Consider the following 25,746-nt stretch of genomic DNA (forward strand, 5'->3'; position numbering starts at 1 on the left):
CAAGATATGGCCGCAGTTATGAATACTACCCTCACAGAGGTTTTATCTAAGCTGCCTGGGTTGCAGGGGAAGCGCAGTAGGTCTGGTGTGAAAACAAATGCTGAGTCCTCTGACGCTTTATTAGCCATATCCGATGTACCCTCACAATGTTCTGAGTTGGGGGTGAGGGATTTGCTGTCTGAGGGAGAGATTTCTGATTCAGGAAAGATGTTCCCTCAGACAGACTCAGATATGACGGCTAATAAATTTAAACTAGAACACCCCGCTTATTGCTCAGGGAGGTTTTAGCGACTCTGGATGATTGTGACCCTATTGTAGTTCCAGAGAAATTGTGTAAAATGGACAGATTTCTAGAGGTTCCTGCCTACACTGATGTTTTTCCGGTCCCTAAGAGGATTTCGGACATTGTTACTAAGGAGTGGGATAGACCAGGTATTCCGTTTGCTGCCCCTCCTACTTTTAAGAAAATGTTTCCCATATTAGACACCATGGCAGACGGTCGCTAAGGTGGAGGGAGCTATTTCTACCCTGGCTAAGTGTACAACTATACCTACTGAGGACAGTTGTGCTTTCAAAGATCCTATGGATAAAAAATTAGAGGGTCTCCTAAAGAAAATATTTGTTCATCAGGGTTTTCTTCTCCAACCTATAGCGTGCATTGTTCCTGTAACTACTGCAGCTGCTTTTTGGTTCGAGGCTCTGGAGGAGGCTCTTCAGGTTGAGACCCCATTAGATGATATTCTGGATAGAATTAGGGCTCTCAAGCTAGCTAATTGTTTCATTACAGATGCCGCTTTTCAACTGGCTAAATTAGCGGCAAAGAATTCAGGTTTTGCCATTTTAGCGTGTAGAGCGCTATGGCTTAAGTCCTGGTCTGCTGATGTGTCATCAAAAGTTAAGCTTTTAGCCATCCCTTTCAAGGGTAAGACCCTATTCGGGCCTGAACTGAAAGAGATCATTTCAGACATCACTGGAGGGAAAGGCCATGCCCTTCCTCAGGATAAGACAGGACCAAACAAAATAATTTTCGTTCCTTTCGAAACTTCAAAGGGGGTCCCTCTACCTCTTCCCCTGCTGCAAAGCAAGAGGGGAATTTTGCTCAATCCACGTCAGTCTGGAGACCTAACCAGACTTGGAACAAGGGTAAACAGGCCAAGAAGCCTGCTGCTGCCACCAAGACAGCATGAAGGGGTTGCCCCCGATCCGGGACCGGATCTAGTAGGGGGCAGACTTTCTCTCTTTGCTCAGGCTTGGGCAAGAGACGTTCAGGATTCCTGGGTTTTAGAAATCGTAACCCAGGGGTATCTTCTAGATTTCAAAGATTCTCCTCCAAGGGGGAGATTCCATCTTTCTCAATTGTCTGTAAACCAGACAAAGAGAGAGGCGTTCTTAAGCTGTGTAGAAGACCTATATACCATGGGAGTGATCTGCCCAGTTCCGAAAACAGAACAGGGACAGGGGTTCTACTCCAATCTGTTTGTGGTTCCCAAAAAAGAGGGAACCTTAAGACCAATTTTAGATCTCAAGATCCTAAACAAATTCCCATCCTTCAAGATGGAGACCATTCGGACTATTTAACCAATGATCCAGGAGGGTCAATATATGTCCACTGTGGACTTAAAGGATGCGTATCTACACATCCATATCTACAAAGATCATCACCAGTTCCTCAGGTTCGCCTTTCTGGACAAGCATTACCAGTTTGTGGCTCTTCCCTTTGGGTTGGCCACAGCTCCCAGAATTTTCACAAAGGTGCTAGGGTCCCTTCTGGCGGTTCTAAGGCCGCGGGGCATAGCTGTGGTGCCTTATCTGGACGATATCTTAATTCAGGCGTCGACTTACAAACTAGCCAAGTCTCACACGGACATCGTGTTGGCTTTTCTAAGATCTCACGGGTGGAAGGTGAAAGTAAAAAAGAGTTCACTTACCCCTCTCACAAGAGTTCCTTTCCTGGGAACTCTGATAGATTCGGTGGACATGAAAAATTTTCTGACGGAGGTCAGGAAATCAAAGATTTTAACCATCTGCCGAGCTCTTCATTCCATTCCTCGGCCGTCAGTGGCTCAGTGTATGGAGGTAATCGGACTAATGGTAGCGGCAATGGACATAGTTCTGTTTGCTCGCTTGCATCTCAGAACACTGCAACTATGCATGCTCAAACAGTGGAATGGGGATTATGTAGATTTATCTCCTCAGCAAAATCTGGATCAAGAGACCAGAGACTCTCTTCTTTGGTGGTTGTCACAGGATCATCTGTCCCAGGGAATGTGTTTCCGCAGGCCAGCATGGGTCATAGTGTCGACGAACGCCAGCCTATTGGGCTGGGGTGCAGTCTGAAATTCCCTGAAAGCACAGGGTTTGTGGACTCAGGAGGAGGCTCTCCTCCCGATAAATATTCTAGAACTGAGAGCGATATTCAGCGCGCTTCTGGCGTGGCCTCAGCTGGCTTCAGCCAGATTCATAACATTCCAGTCGGACAATATCACGACTGTAGCATATATCAATCATCAGGGGGGAACAAAGAGTTCTCTAGCGATGATAGAGGTTACCAAAATAATTCGATGGCCAGAGACTCAGTCTTGCCATCTATCGGCAATCTATATCCCAACTGGGAGGCGGATTTTCTAAGTCGTCAGACTTTTCATCCGGGGGGAGTGGGAACTCCATCCGGAGGTGTTTGCACAATTGATTCAGCAATGGGGCACACCAGAATTGGATCTGATGGCGTCTCATCAGAACGCCAAACTTCCTTGTTACGGGTCCAGGTCAAGGGATCCTCAGGCAGTACTGATAGATGCTCTAGCAGTACCCTGGTCGTTCAACCTGGCTTATGTGTTTCCACCATTTCCTCTCCTTCCTCGTTTGATTGCCAGAATCAAACAGGAGAGAGCTTCGGTGATTTTGATAGCACCTGCGTGGCCACACAGGACTTGGTATGCAGACCTTGTGGACATGTCCTCTCTTCCACCATGGACTCTGCCACTGAGACAGGACCTTCTGATTCAAGGTCCGTTCCAGCATCCAAATCTAGTTTCTCTGCGGCTGACTGCTTGGAGATTGAACGCTTGATTTTTTCCAAGCGGGGTTTCTCTGGGTCGGTCATAGATACCTTGATTCAGGCTCGAAAGCCTGTCACTAGGAAAATTTATCATAAGATATGGTGTAAATATCTTTATTGGTGCGAATCCAAAGGCTACTCATGGAGTAAGATCAGGATTCCTAGGATTTTGTCCTTTCTCCAAGAAGGATTGCAGATGTTCCAGACGTTCGGTCATTCTGTCAGGTTTTAGTTAGAATCAAGCCTGTGTTTAAACCTGTTGCTCCGCCATGGAGTTTGAATTTAGTTCTAAAAGTTATTTAAGGGGTTCCGTTTGAACCTATGCATTCCATAGATATTAAGCTTCTATCTTGGAAAGTTCTATTTTTAGTTGCTATCTCTTCGGCTCGAAGAGTTTCTGAATTATCTGCATTGCAATGCGACTCGCCTTTTCTTGTTTTCCATGCTGATTAGGTGGTTTTGCGTACCAAACCTGGATTCCTTCCTAAGGTTGTTACTAATAGGAATATCAATCAGGAAATTGTTGTTCCTTCTCTGTGTCCTAATCCTCCCTCTAAGAAGGAGCGTCTGTTGCACAACTTGGACGTGGTTCGTGCTTTGAAGTTTTACTTGCAAGCAACCAAAGATTTGTAAGGCTGCGACTTGGTCTTCGCCTCATACCTTTTCCAAATTTTACAAATTTGATACTTTTGCTTCTTCGGAGGCTATTTTTGGGAGAAAAATTCTTCAAGCAGTGGTGCCTTCTGTTTAACCATCTGTCTTGTCCCTCCCGTTCATCCGTGTCCTGTAGCTTTGGTATTGTTTCCCACAAGTAAAGGATGAATCCGTGGACTCGTCGTACCGCCCTGACATTTTAAGACAGATTATATTTTTTGATTTTAAACTTCAGTCACCTCTGCACCTTGTAGTTTCTCCTTTTTCTTCCTGTACCTTTGGTCGAATGACTGGGGGGTGGAGCTAAGGGAGGAGCTATATAGACAGCTCTGCTGTGGTGTTCTTTGCCACTTCCTGTTAGCAGGAGGATAATATCCCACAAGTAAAGGATGAATCCGTGGACTCGTCGTACCATAGAAGAAATTAATTTATCAGTTAAGCATAAATTTACATTTTTAATATAGATATGAAATTCAAATACCCAGCGCTCTGCTGCCCAGTTCAAAAGTCACTTTTTCTGTGAGCTAAAGGTTTGAATTGTTCTCCAATCAGCACTCTAGATACAACAAAAGTGCCTTATGGGGAGAGTGCTGGTTGGACAATTCAAACCATTAACTCACAGAAAAATTTATTTTTTAAGTGGGCATCATAGCGCGAGTATTTTAACTTCATATCTATATTAAAGTAAGTTAAAGCGCATTTTCATTACAACTGATTAATTAAACTGCATCTAAAATAACACTAACATTACGGATCAGCTTTTATAAAGGGAAGAGTTTACCATCACGTTAACTGAAACTAATATACTAGTATCAGCTGTGCACTTTCTTCCTACTAATGCTCTGTGACTTCTCGACCCTTCAACCAATGAGCACCAAGAGAAAGAACCTATTAGCCAATGAGGTATAGGCATAGGTACGCAGCTGATACAGCTGTATTAGATGTGGTTTAAATTGAAAAATATTTCATAACCATAGAAAAATGTCCCAGAAGACGGTGACTATCCAGAAAATGAGGTAGCATTTTCCCTGAAGTAGTGGGTATTACAGCTGTTCTATATTGATTACCACAAAACGTAGCATCTGATTGCTTTAGGAGTCAAATGACTTTAGTAAAATGCCATTGTTTCACTCACCACTTTGTCTCAGCAGAAATGCAGGACAGCCGGCTTTCTCCGTGTCTCCCGCTGCTGACATCAGGAACTGCTCAGCGACAGAAGTTTTTTGATGATACTCTTCTTCAGAAAACAGAAATGGATTTTGCACCTTTGAGGTATGTTGCATTTGTTATACAGGAAGTTCTGTGCATAATTTAATTTCAAGTTTAATAAAATGTTCTATTTATTATGAAGGTTTCTGTATCATATGAGATGTGTAAGGACATCTTTTGTGTATGATGGTTCATTTTCCTCTCTGTGAGATAAACTCATTGCATCATTTTCATTGTATCTTTATTTCAAGTAACCTTGGAGAACAGGGTTATCCAATTTGTATCCTAAAGACTAAAAACTGACCATTGTCTCATATAGGATATTCCACAAATCAGCTCTGTCTTTAGGCCTCAATGATAAACACTGGACTAACGGATTTTTACAATAAAGACAGAACAATAAATAAAGTAGTTGATAAAATGTTAAAAACATTAAAAACCAACTCTTCTGTCTTTTTTTTTATTGTATAGTATCCTCACAATGCACAATTAGGGAAACCAGCATATTATACAAAAATATATACTTTACCATACAGTATACTCAAGCTGAGGTTTAGGACCATGATCCACAGATTTATTCACAAAAAATAACGGCAGCAAATCTTTTCACAAAGGCTCATTGCATTTCTGGATTAAAAAGAGAACCTTTCTCAGGAACTATTCTCTTCTCTTCTCAGAGTATTTTAGGCAGATAATGTAGTTCAGCTATATCCTATACCATTAGCAGATTGTGACTTTTTGTTCAAACATCATAAGATAAAACTTGTTATTTTAATTGTATAATAAATACATAAAAATGATGTTCATATTAGATGGTGATGGTGTATTTAACTCCTTCACACCATTTGGACATTCCATTCCGTCCTAACAGCGCTGGGCTTTAACACCATTCCTGCAGCCTCCCCCATTGATGTAAGCAAGAATTGTACTGGGGGGCTACAGCGAATCAGATTCCCTGTCCATGAAGATTTTTCTGATGGACATCAGAAAATCCAAGCTTCATGTTTCTTGCCTGCCTCTTCAGTCTACTATTCGTCCATCTGTGGCTCAATGCATGGAGGTTCCATCTGAGACCTCTGCAGCTATGGATGCTCAGTCAATGGAACAGGGACCACTCAGATCTCTCGCAGAAGATACATTTGGATTCCCCAACAAGAGTCTCACTCTCATGGTGGGTTTCACAGGACCATCTGTCTCAGGTCACATGCTTCCTGAGGCCTTCCTGGGTGATTGTGACCACGGACCCCAGCCAGGGTCTGTGGACTCCAGAGGAGGCGTCTCTTCCAATAAACATCTTGGAGATGAGAGCAATTTTCTATGCTTTAATAGCTTGGCCTCAACTAGCTTTGATCCGATTTATCAGATTTCAGTCGGACAACATCACCTCGTGGACTACATCAATCACCAGGGAGGAACTCGGAGTTCCTTGGCAAAGAAGGAGGTGTCTCGCATTCTCCAGTGGGCGGATTCTCACGATTGCCATCTCTCTGCCATCCACATACCAGGGGTGGACAACTAGGAGGCGGATTTTCTAAGCAGGCAGACCTTTCTACCCGGAGAGTGGGCTCTCCACCCAGAGGTTTTCACAATGATAACTCTCAGGTGGGGGTTCCGGAGTTGGATCTGATGGTGTCTCGTCAAAACGCCAAGCTTCCAAAGTACGGTTCAAGGTCAAGAGATCCTCAAGCCGTTCTGGTAGATGCTCTAGCAGTTCCTTGAGCTTCAATCTAGCATACCTGTTTCCCCTGTTTGCGTTGCTTCCACAAGTAATTGCTCGCATCAAACAGGAGAGAGCTTCTGTCATTCTAATAGCTCCTGCATGGCCTCGCAGGATCTGGTTCACGGATCTGGTGACAATGTCATTTCTTCCGCCATGGAGGTTACCTTTCAGGATGGACCTTCTACTTCAGGGTCCCTTTCTTCATCCAAATCTGTTTTTTTCTGAAGCTGAGTGCTTGGAGATTGAATGTCTATGTTTGGCTAGACGTGGCTTCTCTGAGAAAGTCATATATACTATGCTTCAGGCTTGTAAACCGGTTACTCGCAGAATTTACCATAGAGTATGATGTAAATACCTTCATTGGTGTGATTCAAAAGGTTTTTCTTGGAGTAAGGGTTCCTCAAATTTTGGCTTTTTTTCAGGAGGGCCTGGAGTTTGGTTTGTCAGTCAGATTTCTGCTCTGTCTATTCTTCTGCATAAACGTCTAGCAGTTCTGCCAGGTGTTCATTCTTTTTGTTCAGGCCTTGGTCAGAATCAGGCCTGTGTTTAAATCTGTTACTCCTCCTTGGAGTCTTAAAGGGACAGAAAACCCAACATTTTTCTTTCATTATTCTGACAAAGAATAAGATTTAAAAAAAAGTTTCCAATTCATTTCTGTTATCAAATGGGCTTCGTTCTCTTGTTATTCTTTGTTGAAGAGATACCTAGGTAGGTAGCGTGCACATGCCTGAGGCACTACATGACAGGAAATAGTGCTGCCATCTAGTGCTCTTGCTGATGTTTAACTTGCAAAACTGCTGCCATATAGTGCTCCAGACACGTGCGCACTCATGGGCCTACCTTCCTGCTTTTCAACAAAGAATAACAAGAAAATGAAGAACGTTTGATAATAGAAGTAAATTGTAAAGTTGTTTAAAATTGTATTCTCTATCTAATTCGTGAAAGAAAATTTGTGGTTTTTATGTCCCTTTAACCTTGTTTTTAGAGTTTTGCAGCCGGCTCCGTTTGAGCTGATGCATTCTGTTAGTATTAAATTACTATCTTGGGGCTCAAGTACCCCCAACTGGCCTGGTTTTCATTATAGCTGAACCAGTGCACTGGTAACCATGGTTACTAACCTGCTCTCAAACATCAGATGATTATTTCACCTGTGCTCTAGTTCAGTTATAATGAAAACCAGGCTTGTTGGGGGTACTTGAGGACCGCGGTTGGGAAACGCTGGTCTAGAGGAACTTGTAGAAATGTCTGTGTCCTGAGCTTTTACAGCAAATAAATAGACTGGCTTCTGACTGTTTGACAACAAGTTTTAGCAAATGAGGACTGTGATATAGTGGCTAAGATATTCTTGCAGGCAAAGTGTTCACATCTTAGTGTTTTTTATGTTTCTCAGCATAAATATATTGTTACATGAACGGCTTCAGGTATTTTTTTTTTCATTTAAATGTTTTTATTGAGTTTTCAAAGAACATTATAACTTTACCAATTATAAACATTGATAAAAAGTCATGCAAGAAGATTTTTACGCGACGTTGTCATTACAAACCTCCATTCCAGTGAGTGGATTAAATGTTTGTTTTGGCTCTGGCAACTATTAATGGCATTAAATCTATTTAGTTGTTTATAGCTCCATGGCATTTGCCTGTAGTGATAGATGATCTGATCATGCATCTAGACTCTTACACTAAATACATTGTTTTGTTTAGGCACAGGCTCATTCTTTTAATTCACTTTATCTCTCGTTGAGAAAAAGCCGATATTTGCCTTAGCAGGTCTTTTCTACTGATTTTCTTGCCTCCCATCTCTCTGCCCTCATTTTTATCCTTAAAGAAAATCAATAAAACAGAAGAAGGCATATACCTTTCATGATTCAGATAGATAATGTAATTTTAAACAACTTTCCAATTTACTTTTATCATCAAATTTGCTTTGTTCTCTTGGTATTCTTTGTTAAAAGCTAAACCTAGGTAGACTCATACACTAATTTCTAAGCCCTTGAAGGCCACCTCTTATCTCGGTGTGTTTTTCACAGCTAGACCGTGCTGTTTTATGTGTTTCATTTTGATAAGTGTGCTTACTCCCGTGGAGTTATTGATGAATCAGCACTGATTGGCTAAAATGCAAGTCTGTCAAAAGAACTGAAATAATGGGGCAGTCTACAGAGTCTTAGATACAAGGTAATCACAGAGGTAAAAAGTGTATTAATATAACCGTGCTGTTTATACAAAACTGGGGAATGGGTAATAAAGGGATTATCTATCTTTAAGCAATAACAATTTTAGAGTAGACTGTCCCTTTTAATGTCTTTATCTATATTGAATGAACAATAGAATGGAAGCAAGATGATATGTTGTAGCTAAACCCAAATGGTCAGGTATAGGCTGCACTAATAACCCTTTATACATTATATAACGCTCCCTTAGTTTCAGCTATTTTATAACCAAATGAAAATGTGTGAGGTAGGTTTAAGACCTTTGTATTTTCTGTCTGGCTTCTATTGTTCTTTAGAGAATTCTTCAGACGGACCTGAGCATTTCTGTATGCATGGCTTATATCTAAATATTTCAACTGCTTCTGCTAATACTTCTACATAAGGAGTTTCTGGGTCTGAAGAACTATGGATTTTAAACTCGTCATTTCCTTTATGCTTTCTCTCTTTTAATCTTGAAAGAGTTCATTTTAATGTTCAATATTTTTAATGCAGAGAGATGGGGTTTCTATTGTAGGTTTTGACTTTTTAAATCCTTTGTGAACTGGTAGCAAATGTGATTTATCAAAACATAAGGTTTACCTGCTGGACACATACTGTGACATTGTGTTATTTTGTTTGCAGGATGGTCACACTTAGGCATGGTTAGGTTTCAAAAAGACTTAAAGATTAAAGTGAAGTAAACTTGTTTTAAAATCAGTTCCTGAATCTAAGCAATATTTTACCGGGAGTTTAATTGATTACTTATACAGATGCACTGTAACTTACTTTTTAATCTAGCTGTTCCATTCTAATACCTCACTCTCTGGTTGCCCACTTTAAAACCAATATTTTTTGTGAGCTAACGGTTTGAACTGTTCTCAAATTGGTGCTCTAGCTGTACGGTCCTTTTTTTGTAACTAGAGCATCAATTGGAGAACAGTTCAAACTGTTATCTCATAAAAACAAATAGTTTTGAAGTGGGTGGGCGGAGCGCAGGTATTAGAATGTCACGGCTAGATTAAATAGTAAATTACAGCGCATCTTCATTAGAAGTGATTAAAGTCCCAGTAAAATATTGCTTCGATTCCAGACCAGATTTTAAAACATGTCAAGTTTATCACATAAAATCCCCGTTGGATTATGAAACGAGTAGGCCCTGACATGATTCTGAAGTCCCTTTAAAGCCACCAACCTACCGTTGTATAAGAGTGTGTTTAAGTATTATAAATAGACAGAAACGTTATATTCTATAGAGATTACTATTGATAACTCTGTACTGTGTACAGTAATATTTTTTTATTCAGGGGATCAATATTACATTTCAGTGAAACCAGGAAATTAAAGGGACAGGAAACCCCAAAGTTGTCTTTCATGGTTTGGATAGAACATACAATCTTGAACAGCTTTCCAATTTACTTCTATTATCAAATTTGCTTCGTACTCTTGTTATCCTTTGCTGAAGGAACAACATTACACTACTGTCATCTAGCTGAGCACATCTAGTTAGCCAATCACAAGAGACAAATGGGTGCAGGCACCAATTAGCAGCAGCTCCCACTAGTGTAGGATATGTACGTATTCTTTTTCAACAAGGGATACCAAGACACATTTGAAAATAGAAGTGAATTCAAAAGTATCTTAAAATTACAAGCTCTATCTGAATCATGCAAGTTTATTTCTATCTTAATGGGAGGAGAGTCCACGGCTTCATTCATTAAGAACCCGGCCACCAGGAGGAGGCAAAGACACCCCAGCCAAAGGCTTAAATACCTCCCCCACTCCCCTCATCCCCCAGTCATTCTTTGCCTTTCGTCACAGGAGGTTGGCAGAGAAGTGTTGGAAGATTTGGAGTAGTCTCTTATGTATTGTAGTACTCTTCGGAATGGGGCTGGAGTTTTAAGTAGTCCTGTCAGCCTCTCAGTGAGAGCCTGGGCAAAAGTTAGAGTCCGGAGATGCAGGGAGAGTCTTTTTGCGAAACCATCCCGACTCAGATTAACAGCTCCCTAAGCAATAAGAGTTGACGAGTTTTCCTGCCTGCTTTCTGCACTCAAGTCCATGTCAGGAGCGATGCTACTACCCTGTCACACTTAAAAAGGGCCGTGTTCCTGTTCCATGGCATAGATTCGGGTAAGATCGTTTCATTTATACACATATGATAACGCAAGACAGGGTCACAGTGTGTCTACTTTTATCTGTATAGAATCAAGGGTTAATATCCTCGGAAAGGGATTTATTGAACAGGGGGGGGGGGGGGTTATGCATAATATTCTTTATTGTGTTTAATGCTGCGACATGTGTGAGATAAGGCTCTGTCAATGTGTGAACAGTCCGGTTTCCTTAGGGAGATATAGACACAGCCTTTTTTGCTGTGTTTTCTCCTTAGTGCAGGGGCAGTCCTGCATGGCACTCCATGTGACCGGGTGTGGCCTCTTTAACTTCCTCTTTCTGGGTCTTGAAAGGCTTAAATACCTCCCCCACTTCCCTCGTCCCCCAGTCATTCTTTGCCTTTCGTCATAGGAGGATGGCAGAGGAGTGCCGGAGTTTCGGATTAGTCTCTTATGGAGGGTGGTACTCTTTGCATTGGGACTGGAGTTTTAAGTAGTCCTGTCAGCCTCTCAGTGAGAGCCTGGGCAAAAGTTAGAGTCCGGAGATGCAGGGAGAGTCTTTCTGCGAAACATCCCGACTCATATTAACAGTTCCCTAAGCAATCAGCGTTGACGAGTTTCGCTGCCTGCTTTCTTCACTCAAGTCCATGTCAGGAGCGAGGCTGCTAACCTGTCACACTTTTCTGTTTTAGCACGCAGGGCTCTGTGACTAAAATCTTGGTCTGCGGACATGACCTCTAAATCGAGGCTGTTGTCCCTGCCTTTTCAAGGGAAGATCCTGTTCGGTCCAGGATTGAATTCAATCATATCCACGGTTACGGGAGGCAAGGGAGCTTTCCTACCGCAGGATAAGAAGGCTAAGCCTAAGGGATCTACTTTTCGTCCCTTTCGTGCGGACAAGGCCGAACGCAAGCAGCCCAAGGGATCTTGGAAGCCGGCTCAATCTTGGAACAAGTCTTAGTAGAGCAAGAAGCCCGCCGAGAGGAAATCGGCATGAAGGGGCGGCCCCCGACCGATCTCCGGATCACGTAGGGGGCAGATTATCTCTATGACTTACTTGTCCTGGTGTGAGAAGCATGGATATCCTTGGCATAAGGTGAAGGTATCCAGGATTCTGTCCTTTCTCCAAGATGGTTTGGAGAAGGGTATTGCTGCTAGTTCCTTAAAGGGACAGATTTGGTCATTATCAGTCTTGTTGCATAGGAGACTTGCTGAGCTCCCTGACATTCAATCTTTTGTTCAGGCTCTGTCTAGAATCAGGCCTGTCTTTAGACAGTCGCCTCCGCCTTGGAGCTTAAACTTAGTCCTTAAGGTTTTGCAGAGGGTTCCGTTTGAACCTATGCATTCCATAGACATTAAGATTCTGTCCTCGAAGGTTATCTTCCTGTTGGCTATTGCATTGGCACACAGAGTATCTGAACTAGCTGCCTTGCAAAGTGATCTTCCTTATCTGGTGTTTCATGCGGATATGGCTGTACTTCGCACTGGGTTGGGGTTTCTCCCCAAGGTGGTGTCTAACCGTAACATCAATCAGGAAATAGTTGTTCCTTCTTTGTATCCTAATCCTTCTTCTTCAAAGGAGAGGTTACTTCATAACCTGGATGTGGTTTGTGACTTGAAGTTTTATCTTCAGGCTACAAAGGATTTCAGGCAGTCTACATCTCTCTTTGTGGTGTATTCTGGGAAGCGCAAAGTGCCTCTGCTACTTCTTTGTATTTTTGGTTGAGGAGTTTGATTCGCCTGGCTTATGAGACAGCGGGACATAAGCCTCCTCAGAGGATCACGGCTCATTCAAGTAGAGCTGTGGCTTCATCCTGGACCTTCAAGAATGAGGCCTCTATGGAGCAGATTTGTAAGGTGGCTACCTGGTTCTCCTTACACACTTTTACAAATTTGACGTTTTTGCTTCTGCGGAAGCTGTTTTTGGGAGATAGGTTTTGCAGACTGTGGTTCCCCCTGATTAGGGTCCACCTTTTTACCCTCCCGGTTTCATGCAGTGCCCTCTAGAGCTTGGGTATATGTTCCCAACAGTAATCTCCCCTTTAGATGGAAAACATAAATTATGCTTACCTGATCATTTCATTTTCATCGAGGGGAGGAGAGTCCACGGCTCTCCATATCTCCGATGGGCGGACCTAAATTTAATCATTTTCTGGCACCATTTATACCCTGATATTTCTCCTACTGTTCCTGGTTCCCTCGACAGAATGACTGGGGGATGAGGGAAGTGGGAGATTTATTTAAGCCTTTGGCTGGGGTGTCTTTGCCTCCTCCTGGTGGCCAGTTTCTTAATTGCCAATAGTAATGAATGAAGCCGTGGACTCTCCTCCCCTCGATGGAAATTAAATTATCAGGTGAGCATAATTTGTTATTTAGTACAACTGAGCCTTCCACCTCTGAGGGTTCTCCGTCCTGCGAGGTGCGTTCCCTACATTCATCTCTGATTACACATGCAGCTCCCCTGGGCACTACTAATCCTCCCGCGGGAGCGGCCCTTTGGCCGCCAGTTTTTGCTTTTCCAGCAGTTTTGCAGAGGACCATTCGAGGGCTCTTCTTCTTTGATCTCATGGATGGAAGATAAATGTAGGAAAGAGTTCCCTGGTTCCCAGCAACAGGGTGGAATTCCTGGGCACGATAATAGATTCTATATCCAGGAAGATATTCCTGACAGAACAGATACGTTGCAATATTGCATCCAGCTGACTTGCCCTTCAGACCTCCTCAAGGCCATCTGTGGCCCGGTGTATGGAGGTGATTGGGCTCATGGTATCCAGCATAGATGTCATTCCATATGCCAGGTTCCATCTCAGACCTCTTCAGTTGTGCATGTTGAGACAATGGAAAGGCGATCGCTCAGATCTATCCCGACAGATCTCTCTGGACATCCGAACGAGGGAATCCCTCTCTTAGTGGATCTGTCCGGGCCAACTGTCTCAGGGGACATCCTTCTTGAGACCATCCTGGGAGATTGTGACCACGGACGCAAGTCTGTCAGGATGGGGAGCTGTTTGGGGTGCCAGGAAGGCACAGGGCATGTGGACTTGAGAGGAGTCGCTTCTCCCAATCAATATTCAGGAACTTCAACAATCTTCAAAGCTCTGAGGGCTTAGCCCCTCCTGGGGTCATCCTGATTCATCAGATTCCAGTCGGACAATATTACCTCTGTGGCTTACATCAACCATCAGGGGGAGACGAGAAGCTCCCTAGCCATGAGGGAAGTATCTCGGATTCTGTAATGGGCGGAGACCCACAACTGTTCGCTTTCAGCGATCCACATTCTTGGTGTGGACAACTGGGAGGCGGATTTTCTTAGCAGACAATCGTTCCAGGGGAATGGTCTCTCCATCACGAGGTGTTTGCGGAGATCTGTAACAGATTGGGGACACCGGAGATATATCTCATGGCGTCCAGACTCAACTTCAAGCTACCCAGATACGGGTCGCGGTCCAGGGATCCCCAGGCGGAGCTAATAGATGCCTTGGCTGTGCCTTGCGAGTTCAACCTAGTCTACATATTTCCACTGTTGCCACTTCTATCTCAAGTAGTGGCCTGCATCAAGCAGGAGCAAGCTTCAGCTATTCTGATTGCCCCCTCGTGGCCGCAGAGGATGTGGTTTGCATATCTGGTAGGGATGTCATCGTCTCCTCCATTGAGGTTACCTTATCGCAGGGATCTGCTGGTTCAGGGTCCTTTTCTACATCAAAATCTCGATTCTCTGAGGCTGACTGCATGGAGATTGAACGCTTAGTCCTAGCCAAGAGAGGTTTTTCTGAGAGAGTGATTGATACTCTCATTCAAGCCAGGAAACCGGTCACTCGTTGCATCTATCATAAGATGTGGAGGACCTACTTGTCCTGGTGTGAGGAACATGGATACTCCTGGTATAAGGTTAGGGTATCCAGGATCCTGCCCTTCTTCCAGGATGGGTTGGAGAAGGGACTTTCCGCCAGTTCCTTAAAAGGACAGATTTCGGCTTTATCTGTACTGTTGCACAAGAAGCTTGAGGAGCTTCCTGATATTCAGTCCTTTGTTCAAGCTCTATCTAGGATCAGGCCTGTCTTTAGAAATTCCACTCCCCCTTGGAACTTAAACTTGGTACTTAAGATTTTGCAGAGGGCTCCATTTGAGCCAATGCATTCGCTTGACATTAAAATTCTTTCCTGGAAGGTTCTATTCCTACTGGCTATTGCATCGGCACGCAGAGTCTCTGAGTTGGTGGCCTTGCAATGTGAGCCTCCTTACCTGGGTTTTCACGCTGATAAGGCTGTTCTTCGCACTGGGTTGGGATTTCTTCCCAAGGTTGTGTCGAATCGTAACATCAATCAGGAGATAGTAGTTCCTTCCTTGTGTCCAAACCCTTCCTCTTCAAAGGAAAGGTTGCTTCATAATTTGGATGTGGTTCGAGCCTTGAAGTTCTATCTTCAGGCCATGAAAGAATTCAGACAGACTTCGTCTTTATTTGTTGTGTATTCAGGGAAGCGCGAAGGGCAGAGGGCCTCTTCCACTTCCCTATCTTTTTGGTTGAGGAGCATTATTCGCCTGGCCTATGAGACAGCGGGACATAAGCCTCCTCAGAGGATTAGGGCTCACTCAACTAGGGCTGTGGCCTCTATATGGGCCTTTAAGAATGAGGCCTCTATATGGAGCAGATTTGTAAGGCGGCTACTTGGTCCTCCTTACATACTTTTGCTAAATTTTACAAATTTGATGTCTTTGCTTCGGTGGAAGCAGCTTTTAGGGGAGAGGTTTTGCAGGCTGTGGTGCCCTCAGATTAGAGTCCGCCTTTTTGCCATCCCGTTTTTTTCATTCAGTGTCCTCTAGAACTTGGGTATTTGTTTCCCACAAATATTGAATACATACATACACGACTCCCGCCCGTTTCTCCGGTGGGCATACCTAAATTAAATTTTGTTCTTCTGGCACCATTTATACCCTGATATTTCTCCTACTGTTCCTTGTTCCCTTGGCAGATTGACTGGGGGATGAGGGGAGTGGGGGAGGTATTTAAGCCTTTGGCTGGGGTGTCTTTGCCTCCTCCTGGTGGCCAGGTTCTTAATTCCCCCAAGTAATGATTGAAGCCGTGGACTCTCCTCCCACAGATGGAAATGAAATTATCAGGTAAGCATAATTTATGTTTTTTACTTTCCTATCACTTTAAGCTGTTTTGGAGTGTGTATCGTTTTGTTACATTACAATACTTTTTGTATTCTTTTCAGAGGTTCCCTTGATATGTCTGAGTTTCCCAGTCATCATTCGTTGCAAATAAGCGATGCAGTGGCACTTGCTAGCAAAGAGGTCTCATTGTATACGGCTGAGGGCACTGTAACTTTGTCCCAGCATGATAATGAAGATGTAGATGCCAGCAGCATGTACAACATATCTCAGCACCCACTGTATGTCCTCAACATGGACAGAGGAAGCGCTGATCATGGCTACCACACAACAGATGTGGATATTCCTGGTATACCAGATTCTAAAGAACTAGCAGTTTCTTCACAGGAGCAGGTTGACAAATGTTTCAGGCAAGAAGATGGTTTGTTTTTGGACAGCAATGTTCCTGCTCCTTTGTTGCTGCAGTTGCTTGAAAAGGAAGTTGGCCTATCGAGCAGCAGTGGAATGTCTTCTAGAACATCATCTTCCCAATCAGTAACAGCTAAAGAGACCGAGAGCAGTGACATCACACAAAATATAAAACCTGATCTGCAACAGCAAACCACTACAAAACATCAGCTGTTGCAAGAGGTTCCATCAAAAGCAGATGTCAATCCACTTGATGAAGAATATTTTAAAGACTCTAGAGAAATAGATTTTTTCAATACGGACTCCTATAAGGAATTAGAGGAAGAAAATATTGATCCAAATCAGTCTGGTATCACTGTGCGCTCATCTATAAAACAGCATAACCAAGTGTCAAAAGAAGTGCTTCATAAACAGATGTGTTCTGAGATCCAACAACGATTTAAAGAGAGAAAAATCTCTAACGTCAGTGAAAGCCAAAGCAAGAATTCTAGCAATGTAAGAATAGACACTTCTCTGGTACCAGAAATTTACACAGAATCAAACAGTGGGAAAGAGAATACTATTATAGAAGCACATTCAGCAATTAGTTGTGATGACCTTACTATTTCTTCTCGTGGCAGCATAGAAAGGGGTCACAAAGATGCAGGAATATCGCCTTCTGATAACCCTACTGTAGAAGATGGCTCATTTATTGGGCGACTGGCTCACCCAATCTCTCAGTCCACTCCTGGTACGTTTACAGTGAAAGGTGGGAAAAAACATCTCACTGACAAACTATTGCAAATTAAGGCAAAACTTACAGGATCCGATATGTCCTTAAATGAGGAGGAACCTTCAAACAGCTCTTCACAGAGTAATATGGCTCCATCTGGAAAGCATCAGAACTTGCCAAGTAGTCATGAAAGCTACCCAGACAGCTCTGACTCTCCACGATCATTGTCCCCTCAAAGAAGAAGAATACAGTCTCTGCCCAGCCTAAATTACATTGAGAAGGTTGGTGCATGGAATACAAACCAGTCCTTTGATGCGTTGGTTCTTAGAGGTTTAACGGGAGTGTCCCCAAAAAAGAGGGCATACAACGCAGTTGCAGAATCTTTAAACCGAATTCTTTCTAGCCAGAGAAGCAGCACCACACAGAAGAGAGGACTAGCTGCCTCCTTTTCTGGAACATCTTCTATGACCAACTTGAATTCAAAAGAGAAGTATACCAGCAGCACCTCGCAAATTACCAGATCTCAGTCTTACAACTCTGTATCCACAATAATCCCAGAAACCCCACCCGTAACAACACAAGAAGCCGTTGATAAACCTGTAAAAGAACTTAATGAGATGACTGTAAATGCAGATCCTGGGAAAACTGGTGAATGCTTAATGGAAGATATAGAAAAATCTTGCAATGTCCCCATTGCTGCTGTAATAGATGTTTGTGATTCACAAAGGGAGTGCAGCACAGACCAAAGTATTCAAGAAAGCAAGTCTACAGCTGAAATAGATTTAAAATTTAAGGGAGAGATGGACCTTGCAAATAATGCGAGTGAAAGAACTACAGATAAATCAATACCTGGTGTTGATGTAGGTCCAGTTTCTCGTATGATGGACCAGTTTAGTGATGTCTCCCTAGATAATGATTTCTTGAGTAGCTCTCATTCAAGTGATCAAGCTAACCAGATTTTTACAAATTCTGCCATGGCTGCTTCTATACGCTCAGTAATGAGCTTAGAGATTGATAACTTTGTCCCCTTCTGGTCACCTTCTGCAAAAACACCAGAGATAAAAGAGATCAACATTGAAGAAAGAATACCAGTGAGTATTATTTTTTTAATGCTCTAAGATTTTTATGTTTACTTTTATTTTTGTCTGTAATTGTGGGTATATTTTATTACCTTGCATAAAAGAGTCTATAAAAGCTGTAAATGTTTTGATAAAACCAGTGGTATGAAGTTCTATATCTTTTTTTCAGACATATCTTCGCAATCTCGGTATTGATCAATCCCCGACCACTATTTTAACACCATTTGTTCCAAAAGGGCCAATAAGGGAGCCAGAATTTTCTCCCTCAGAGCTAAGAACTATAAAGGGATCTACAGCCACGCCTACCAAAAGCTTGCAGTTGTCCGAAGGTAATGCAGATAAATCTGTTGTAGGATTGTCATAAAAGCATTATGCGCCAATGATAAATACTGACCCAGAATTTGCTTTAATTATTCCAGTAGCGAAATCATGCAACATCCATACAGTTTTATCTCATGTATAAGGCAACTAAAGACATCAGAATAATATTGAAACATTTGTTTTTAGAGAGTTTTTCTTCTTCAGATTTAATTTATACAGGTCATTATTGTCTTTATCTTTGACTTTATAAAAGAACTATTCAATCAGCCATTTTCATAATTTAAATTAGTGCAAGTATCCTTTGATTTTTTTTTCTATGTTGTATTTAACCAGGAGGAGTGAAAATTACTTCTTTTTTTTTGGAAATTAATGTATGAACCATTTTTAATTGTGAATTAATAGCAGTTATGGAGGCCGAATTATCAAATCTCTGTTGGACCTGATCCGACAGTGCGGATCAGGTCCGACAGACTTCGCTGAATGCGGAGAGCAATACGCTCTCTGTATTCAGCATTGCACCAGCAGTTCACAAGAGCTTCTGGTGCAACGCCACCCCCTGCAGACTCGCGGCCAATGGGCGACAGGGTTATGGAGCAGCGGTCTTTAGACCGCTGCTTCCTAACTACTGTTTCTGGCGAGTCTGAAGACTCGCCAGAAACACCGGCCCACAAGCTCCCTACGGAGCTTGTTAAATGGGCCTCATGGTGATTACAATCTATTTATGTGTGTATACGTTTATGTTGTGTTGGTAAATCCAAGTTTTTAAAAAACACTAGGATTTACCATCACTAAAGAATAAAGTAGACTTTTTGTGATCAATTAGTAAGAAAAAGTAAACCCTTTCTGTGCCGCGGCCGTGGATGGCCAGAGTCGCTGACTTTAGCGAGGAGCCGCAGCACAGAAAGGGTGATTTCTCCAACATTGGTGTGTCCGGTCCACGGCGTCATCCTTACTTGTGGGAATATCTCTTCCCCAACAGGAAATGGCAAAGAGTCCCAGCAAAGCTGGCCATATAGTCCCTCCTAGTCTCCGCCCACCCCAGTCATTCTCTTTGCCGTTGCACAGGCAACATCTCCACGGAGATGGTTAAGAGTTTTTTGGTGTTTAAATGAGGATTTTTCTGACAGAGGTCAGAAAGTCAAAACTTCTAAGCACCTGTCAAGTTCTTCATTCTGTTCCACGTCCTTCCATAGCGCAGTGCATGGAAGTAGTAGGGTTGATGGTTGCAGCAATGGACATAGTTCCTTTTGCACGAATTCATCTAAGACAATTACAACTGTGCATGCTCAAACAGTGGAATGGGGACTATACAGACTTGTCTCCAATGATTCAAGTAGATCAGAAGACCAGAGATTCACTCCGTTGGTGGCTGACCCTGGACCATCTATCCCAGGGAATGAGCTTCCGCAGTCCAGAGTGGGTCATTGTCACGACCGACGCCAGTCTAGTGGGCTGGGGCGCGGTCTGGGAATCCCTGAAAGCTCAGGGACTATGGTCTCGGGAAGAGTCTCTTCTCCCGATAAACATTCTGAAACTAAGAGCGATCTTCAATACTCTCAGGGCTTGGCCTCAGCTAGCAAAGGCCAGATTCATAAGATTCCAATCAGACAACATTACGACCGTTGCGTATATCAATCATCAGGGGGGAACAAGGAGTTCCCTGGCGATGAAAGAAGTGACCAAAATAATTCAATGGGCGGAGGATCACTCCTGCCACCTATCTGCGATCCACATCCCAGGTGTGGAAAACTGGGAAGCGGATTATCTGAGTCGTCAGACATTCCATCCGGGGGAGTGGGAACTCCACCCGGAGATCTTTGCCCAACTAACTCAATTATGGGGCATTCCAGACATGGATCTGATGGCGTCTCGTCAGAACTTCAAGGTTCCTTGCTACGGGTCCAGATCCAGGGATCCCAAGGCGACTCTAGTAGATGCACTAGTAGCACCTTGGACCTTCAACCTAGCTTATGTATTTCCACCGTTTCCTCTAATTCCCAGGCTGGTAGCCAGGATCAAACAGGAGAGGGCCTCGGTGATCTTGATAGCTCCTGCGTGGCCACGCAGGACTTGGTATGCAGACCTGGTGAATATGTCATCGGTTCCACCATTGAAGCTACCTTTGAGACAGGACCTTCTTGTTCAGGGTCCATTCGAACATCCAAATCTGGTCTCCCTCCAGCTGACGGCTTGGAGATTGAACGCTTGATTCTATCAAAGCGTGGGTTTTCAGATTCTGTGATAGATACTCTGGTTCAGGCCAGAAAACCGGTAACTAGAAAGATTTACCATAAAATATGGAAAAGATATATCTGTTGGTGTGAATCCAAGGGATTCTCCTGGAGTAAGATTAAAATTCCAAAGATTCTCTCCTTTCTCCAAGAAGGTTTGGATAAAGGGTTGTCAGCGAGTTCTCTAAAGGGACAGATTTCTGCTTTATCTGTCTTGTTACACAAACGACTGGCAGCTGTGCCAGATGTACAAGCTTTTGTTCAGGCTTTGGTCAGAATCAAGCCTGTTTACAGACCCATGACTCCTCCTTGGAGTCTAAATTTAGTTCTTTCAGTTCTTCAAGGGGTTCCGTTTGAACCTTTACATTCCATAGATATTAAGTTACTATCTTGGAAAGTTCTGTTTTTGGTTGCTATTTCTTCTGCTAGAAGAGTTTCTGAATTATCTGCTTTGCAGTGTGATCCACCCTATCTGGTTTTCCATTCAGATAAGGTTGTTTTGCGTACTAAGGCTGGTTTTCTTCCAAAAGTTGTTTCCAACAAGAATATTAACCAGGAAATAGTTGGTCCTTCTCTGTGTCCGAATCCAGTTTCAAAGATGGAACGTTTGTTACAAAATTTGGATGTAGTTCGTGCTTTAAAGTTCTATTTAGAAGCAACAAAAGATTTTAGACAAACCTCATCTTTGTTTGTCGTTTACTCTGGTAAGAGGAGAGGTCAAAAAGCTACTGCTACCTCTCTTTCTTTCTGGCTGAAAAGCATTATCCGATTGGGATACGGGTCCAGATCCAGGGATCCCAAGGCGACTCTAGTAGATGCACTAGTAGCACCTTGGACCTTCAACCTAGCTTATGTATTTCCACCGTTTCCTCTAATTCCCAGGCTGGTAGCCAGGATCAAACAGGAGAGGGCCTCGGTGATCTTGATAGCTCCTGCGTGGCCACGCAGGACTTGGTATGCAGACCTGGTGAATATGTCATCGGTTCCACCATGGAAGCTACCTTTGAGACAGGACCTTCTTGTTCAGGGTCCATTCGAACATCCAAATCTGGTCTCCCTCCAGCTGACGGCTTGGAGATTTAACGCTTGATTCTATCAAAGCGTGGGTTTTCAGATTCTGTGATAGATACTCTGGTTCAGGCCAGAAAACCGGTAACTAGAAAGATTTACCATAAAATATGGAAAAGATATATCTGTTGGTGTGAATCCAAAGGATTCCCATGGAATAAGATAAAAATTCCTAAGATTCTCTCCTTTCTACAAGAAGGTTTGGAGAAAGGATTATCTGCAAGTTCTCTAAAGGGACAGATCTCTGCTTTATCTGTCTTACTACACAAAAGACTGGCAGCTGTGCCAGACGTTCAAGCATTTGTTCAGGCTCTGGTTAGGATCAAGCCTGTTTTCAGACCTTTGACTCCTCCCTGGAGTCTAAATCTAGTTCTTTCAGTTCTTCAAGGGGTTCCGTTTGAACCTTTACATTCCATAGATATTAAGTTACTATCTTGGAAAGTTTTGTTTTTGGTTGCTATTTCTTCTGCTAGAAGAGTTTCAGAGTTATCTGCTCTGCAGTGTTCTCCGCCCTATCTGGTGTTCCATGCAGATAAGGTGGTTTTGCGTACTAAGCCTGGTTTTCTTCCAAAGGTTGTTTCTAACAAGAATATTAACCAGGAGATAGTTGTACCTTCTTTATGTCTGAATCCAGTTTCAAAGAAGGAACGTTTGTTACACAATTTGGACGTAGTCCGTGCTCTAAAATTCTATTTAGAGGCTACAAAAGATTTCAGACAAACATTGTGGCAAACCTAGCCACTTCTGGACTATAACATAAGAAAGGTTGTCTATAGGCTGTATATTGTGCTATGTAGATGTGACAGACCCTTCTGTCAGCACTGAAAGAGTTAACTGTGTTCAGCTGTAGCCTCAGCTATTGTGCACTGTCATTAATGTTATTGATACACAGTCCATTGTTTAATCAACCTCAGAGAGCAGACCCTAGATGATAAGGAAAGCCAAGTGTGTGTCTGTGTTTAAATTGTTATCAGCTTGAGCAAGGTATTCTATTGTATCATGTAAAAGGGCGTGTTCCCTCCATTCAATGTACAACATTCTTTCAACCCCCCTTCTGGGGGGGGGTCAGACCTGCATAAATACTGGGCATATGAGCCTTAATAAAAGTCTTTCTGTTTAAAAACCTGAAAACTGGCTGGGTTGTGAATTGCTGATTCCCTATGCAGGACATTGTTCCCTGGTGTTAACCCTTGGTATCCGGTTGGTACCGTTACAATTGGTGGCAAGCGACGGAATGAACCTTATCGCCCAGAAGAGCAACTACACAAGCCAGTAACCTCAGGAAGAGGGGGATTACTACAATACTGACTAAGATGGAAGGAGTACCAGGGGCCGAAGTGAATGGAGATGGATTATTCTAAGCTAAAGAGACAAACGTAAAAGGAACTGCTAGAAGCCAGGGGAAAGATAGGCAGCAGCAAACCCAAGGCTATATTAATTGCTGAGCTGATGGAGGGAGACAGAGCTCGCAGCGCTACGCCTCCAGCAGCCATGGAGGAGACCCTATACCAGAGGGAAATGAGGACCAGGCTGGAATTTTTACCCCAACCTGTACCACGGGATATGCTATCCGTGGTAATGGCAGATGTGCAGGAGTACGTGATGGCACACAGTCCGCGGAATGCATCCTCCCGAGCAGAATCCATTTTGGACGCACTCAGCAACCCGGTAAGACCCAAAATCCCATACCATGCATTTAAAATGTTTTGTGAGGAGAAGGATGAGATTGATGGGTATTTACAGGATTTTGAGAGACTGTGCGAGTTACATGATTTGGAGCAGTCCGTATGGGTGCCGGTGCTAGCAGGCAAGCTAGCCGGTAGGGCAGCGGAAGCGTATCGCGCTGTACCCAGGGAGGACAGCAAGGATTACGCTAAAGTGAAGAGAGCGATCTTGGAAAGATATGCCATTACCTCAGAGGCATACCGGCGCAAGTTTAGAGGCCTGCGCAAGCCAGAAAGAGATTCCCATGCAGAGTGGGCCCACAAGCTGGATCAAGCATCTCAGGGGTGGATACAGGCCAGCCAAGCTACCACCATGGAAGAATTGCGACAACTGATGCTGTTGGAGCAATTCTTTAACGGCTTGTCCCCAGAAGCCCAAGAATGGGTGAGAGATCGAAAACCCCTCACCTTAACCGAAGCAGCCAGATTAGCAGACCAGCATTTTGATGCCAGGAGGCACCATGGACTACAGCCTAACAACGGACGGGCTAATATACAATGCCACACCTGCAAGCAGTGGGGACATATGGCACGTGAGTGCACCCAAAATCGGAGCAGACAAGCTTGGAACCAGGTCAGACAGAACCTGGCCCCAAGGGCGGCTGCTCACCATTACCAAACGGAGCCAGCCGCTCATGAGGTGTTGAGCACCCAAGCCGAGGAACCCCTGGGAATTCTGCATGAGGTGATGTCGGTCCAGGGACTTCGGGATTCGGGAGCTACTTTAACCCTGATAGCTCCCCATTTGGTGCCGGATACAGCACCCACTGGCGGATCCGTGGCAGTACGAGGGGCAGGGGGAGCAGTATACCGATTGCCCACTGCTAGAGTGGAGTACAGACCCCCAGTCACCCCAGCAGCTGCCAGTTACCAACCCCCGGCGCACCGCTATACCACACGGCCTCCGGCCACGAACTACCCTCAGAGAGCCCGGTTCAATTCGCGGGGCTACTCACAACCTATTCGGTGCTTTGGATGTAAGCAACTAGGGCACAAAAGACCAGAGTGTCCCCTAAACGCAGCGAATCAAGCACAGTCCTGGAGAAGACCCGCTGGCGGAATCCCACATAATCCTCAGCCTGTGGCCCGCTACGTAGAGGCGCCAGAATGCTGGGGCAGCCTACATGAAGCAGACCCCGTGCAAGCTGCCCACCGGAATAACCGGCAACGGGTTAAAGTGAATGGGAAGGAGGTCAGTTGTCTACGGGATACTGGTGCTACCATGACCTTGCTTCAAGAGAACTTGGTGCCTGAGAAACAGCACACTGGAGACACTGTGGCTGTGAGGGTAGCAGGGGGCACTGTGTTCCGCCTACCTGTTGCCAGGGTACATTTGGATTGGGGAGTGGGCGCTAGACTTGTGAATGTGGGGGTCAAGAAGGACTTACCTGCTGATGTTCTCCTTGGAAATGACTTGGCCCCCCTTGTTTCTGCCTATGCTCCCATGGATCCCGCTGATGTTAACCCTGTGACTACCCAAGCCCAGTCCCTCCGGGAAGAGACGCTTCCATGTTTGGGGTGGGGGCAGTACTGAGCCAAGTTGGAGCAGATGGCGGAGAACACCCCGTAGCTTACTTGAGCCGAAAGTTGTTGCCCCGGACATCCCCAAGCCGATCCGTTGGGATCAGACTGTGTATGCCGGCTTGGTTCTGGGGGAGCATTGTGGCAAACCTAGCCACTTCTGGACTATAACATAAGAAAGGTTGTCTATAGGCTGTATATTGTGCTATGTAGATGTGACAGACCCTTCTGTCAGCACTGAAAGAGTTAACTGTGTTCAGCTGTAGCCTCAGCTATTGTGCACTGTCATTAATGTTATTGATACACAGTCCATTGTTTAATCAACCTCAGAGAGCAGACCCTAGATGATAAGGAAAGCCAAGTGTGTGTCTGTGTTTAAATTGTTATCAGCTTGAGCAAGGTATTCTATTGTATCATGTAAAAGGGCGTGTTCCCTCCATTCAATGTACAACATTCTTTCAACCCCCCTTCTGGGGGGGGGTCAGACCTGCATAAATACTGGGCATATGAGCCTTAATAAAAGTCTTTCTGTTTAAAAACCTGAAAACTGGCTGGGTTGTGAATTGCTGATTCCCTATGCAGGACATTGTTCCCTGGTGTTAACCCTTGGTATCCGGTTGGTACCGTTACAAACAT

At 43.9% G+C, this 25,746-nt stretch overlaps 1 protein-coding gene across 1 annotated transcript in view; it reads left to right on the plus strand.

Moving 5' to 3' along the window:
• ALMS1 (ALMS1 centrosome and basal body associated protein) overlaps positions 1-25,746 on the plus strand; it is a 230,543-nt gene that overhangs the window by 86,203 nt on the left and 118,594 nt on the right. Inside the window, exons 4-6 of the mRNA XM_053704364.1 lie at positions 4,864-4,984; positions 16,151-18,257; positions 18,415-18,574. Of these exons, the coding sequence (XP_053560339.1) occupies positions 4,864-4,984; positions 16,151-18,257; positions 18,415-18,574 (2,388 nt within the window). The remainder of the gene's footprint in view (positions 1-4,863; positions 4,985-16,150; positions 18,258-18,414; positions 18,575-25,746) is intronic.

The sequence above is a fragment of the Bombina bombina genome, chromosome 2 (assembly GCF_027579735.1).
Source record: "Bombina bombina isolate aBomBom1 chromosome 2, aBomBom1.pri, whole genome shotgun sequence".
NCBI lineage: Eukaryota > Metazoa > Chordata > Amphibia > Anura > Bombinatoridae > Bombina > Bombina bombina.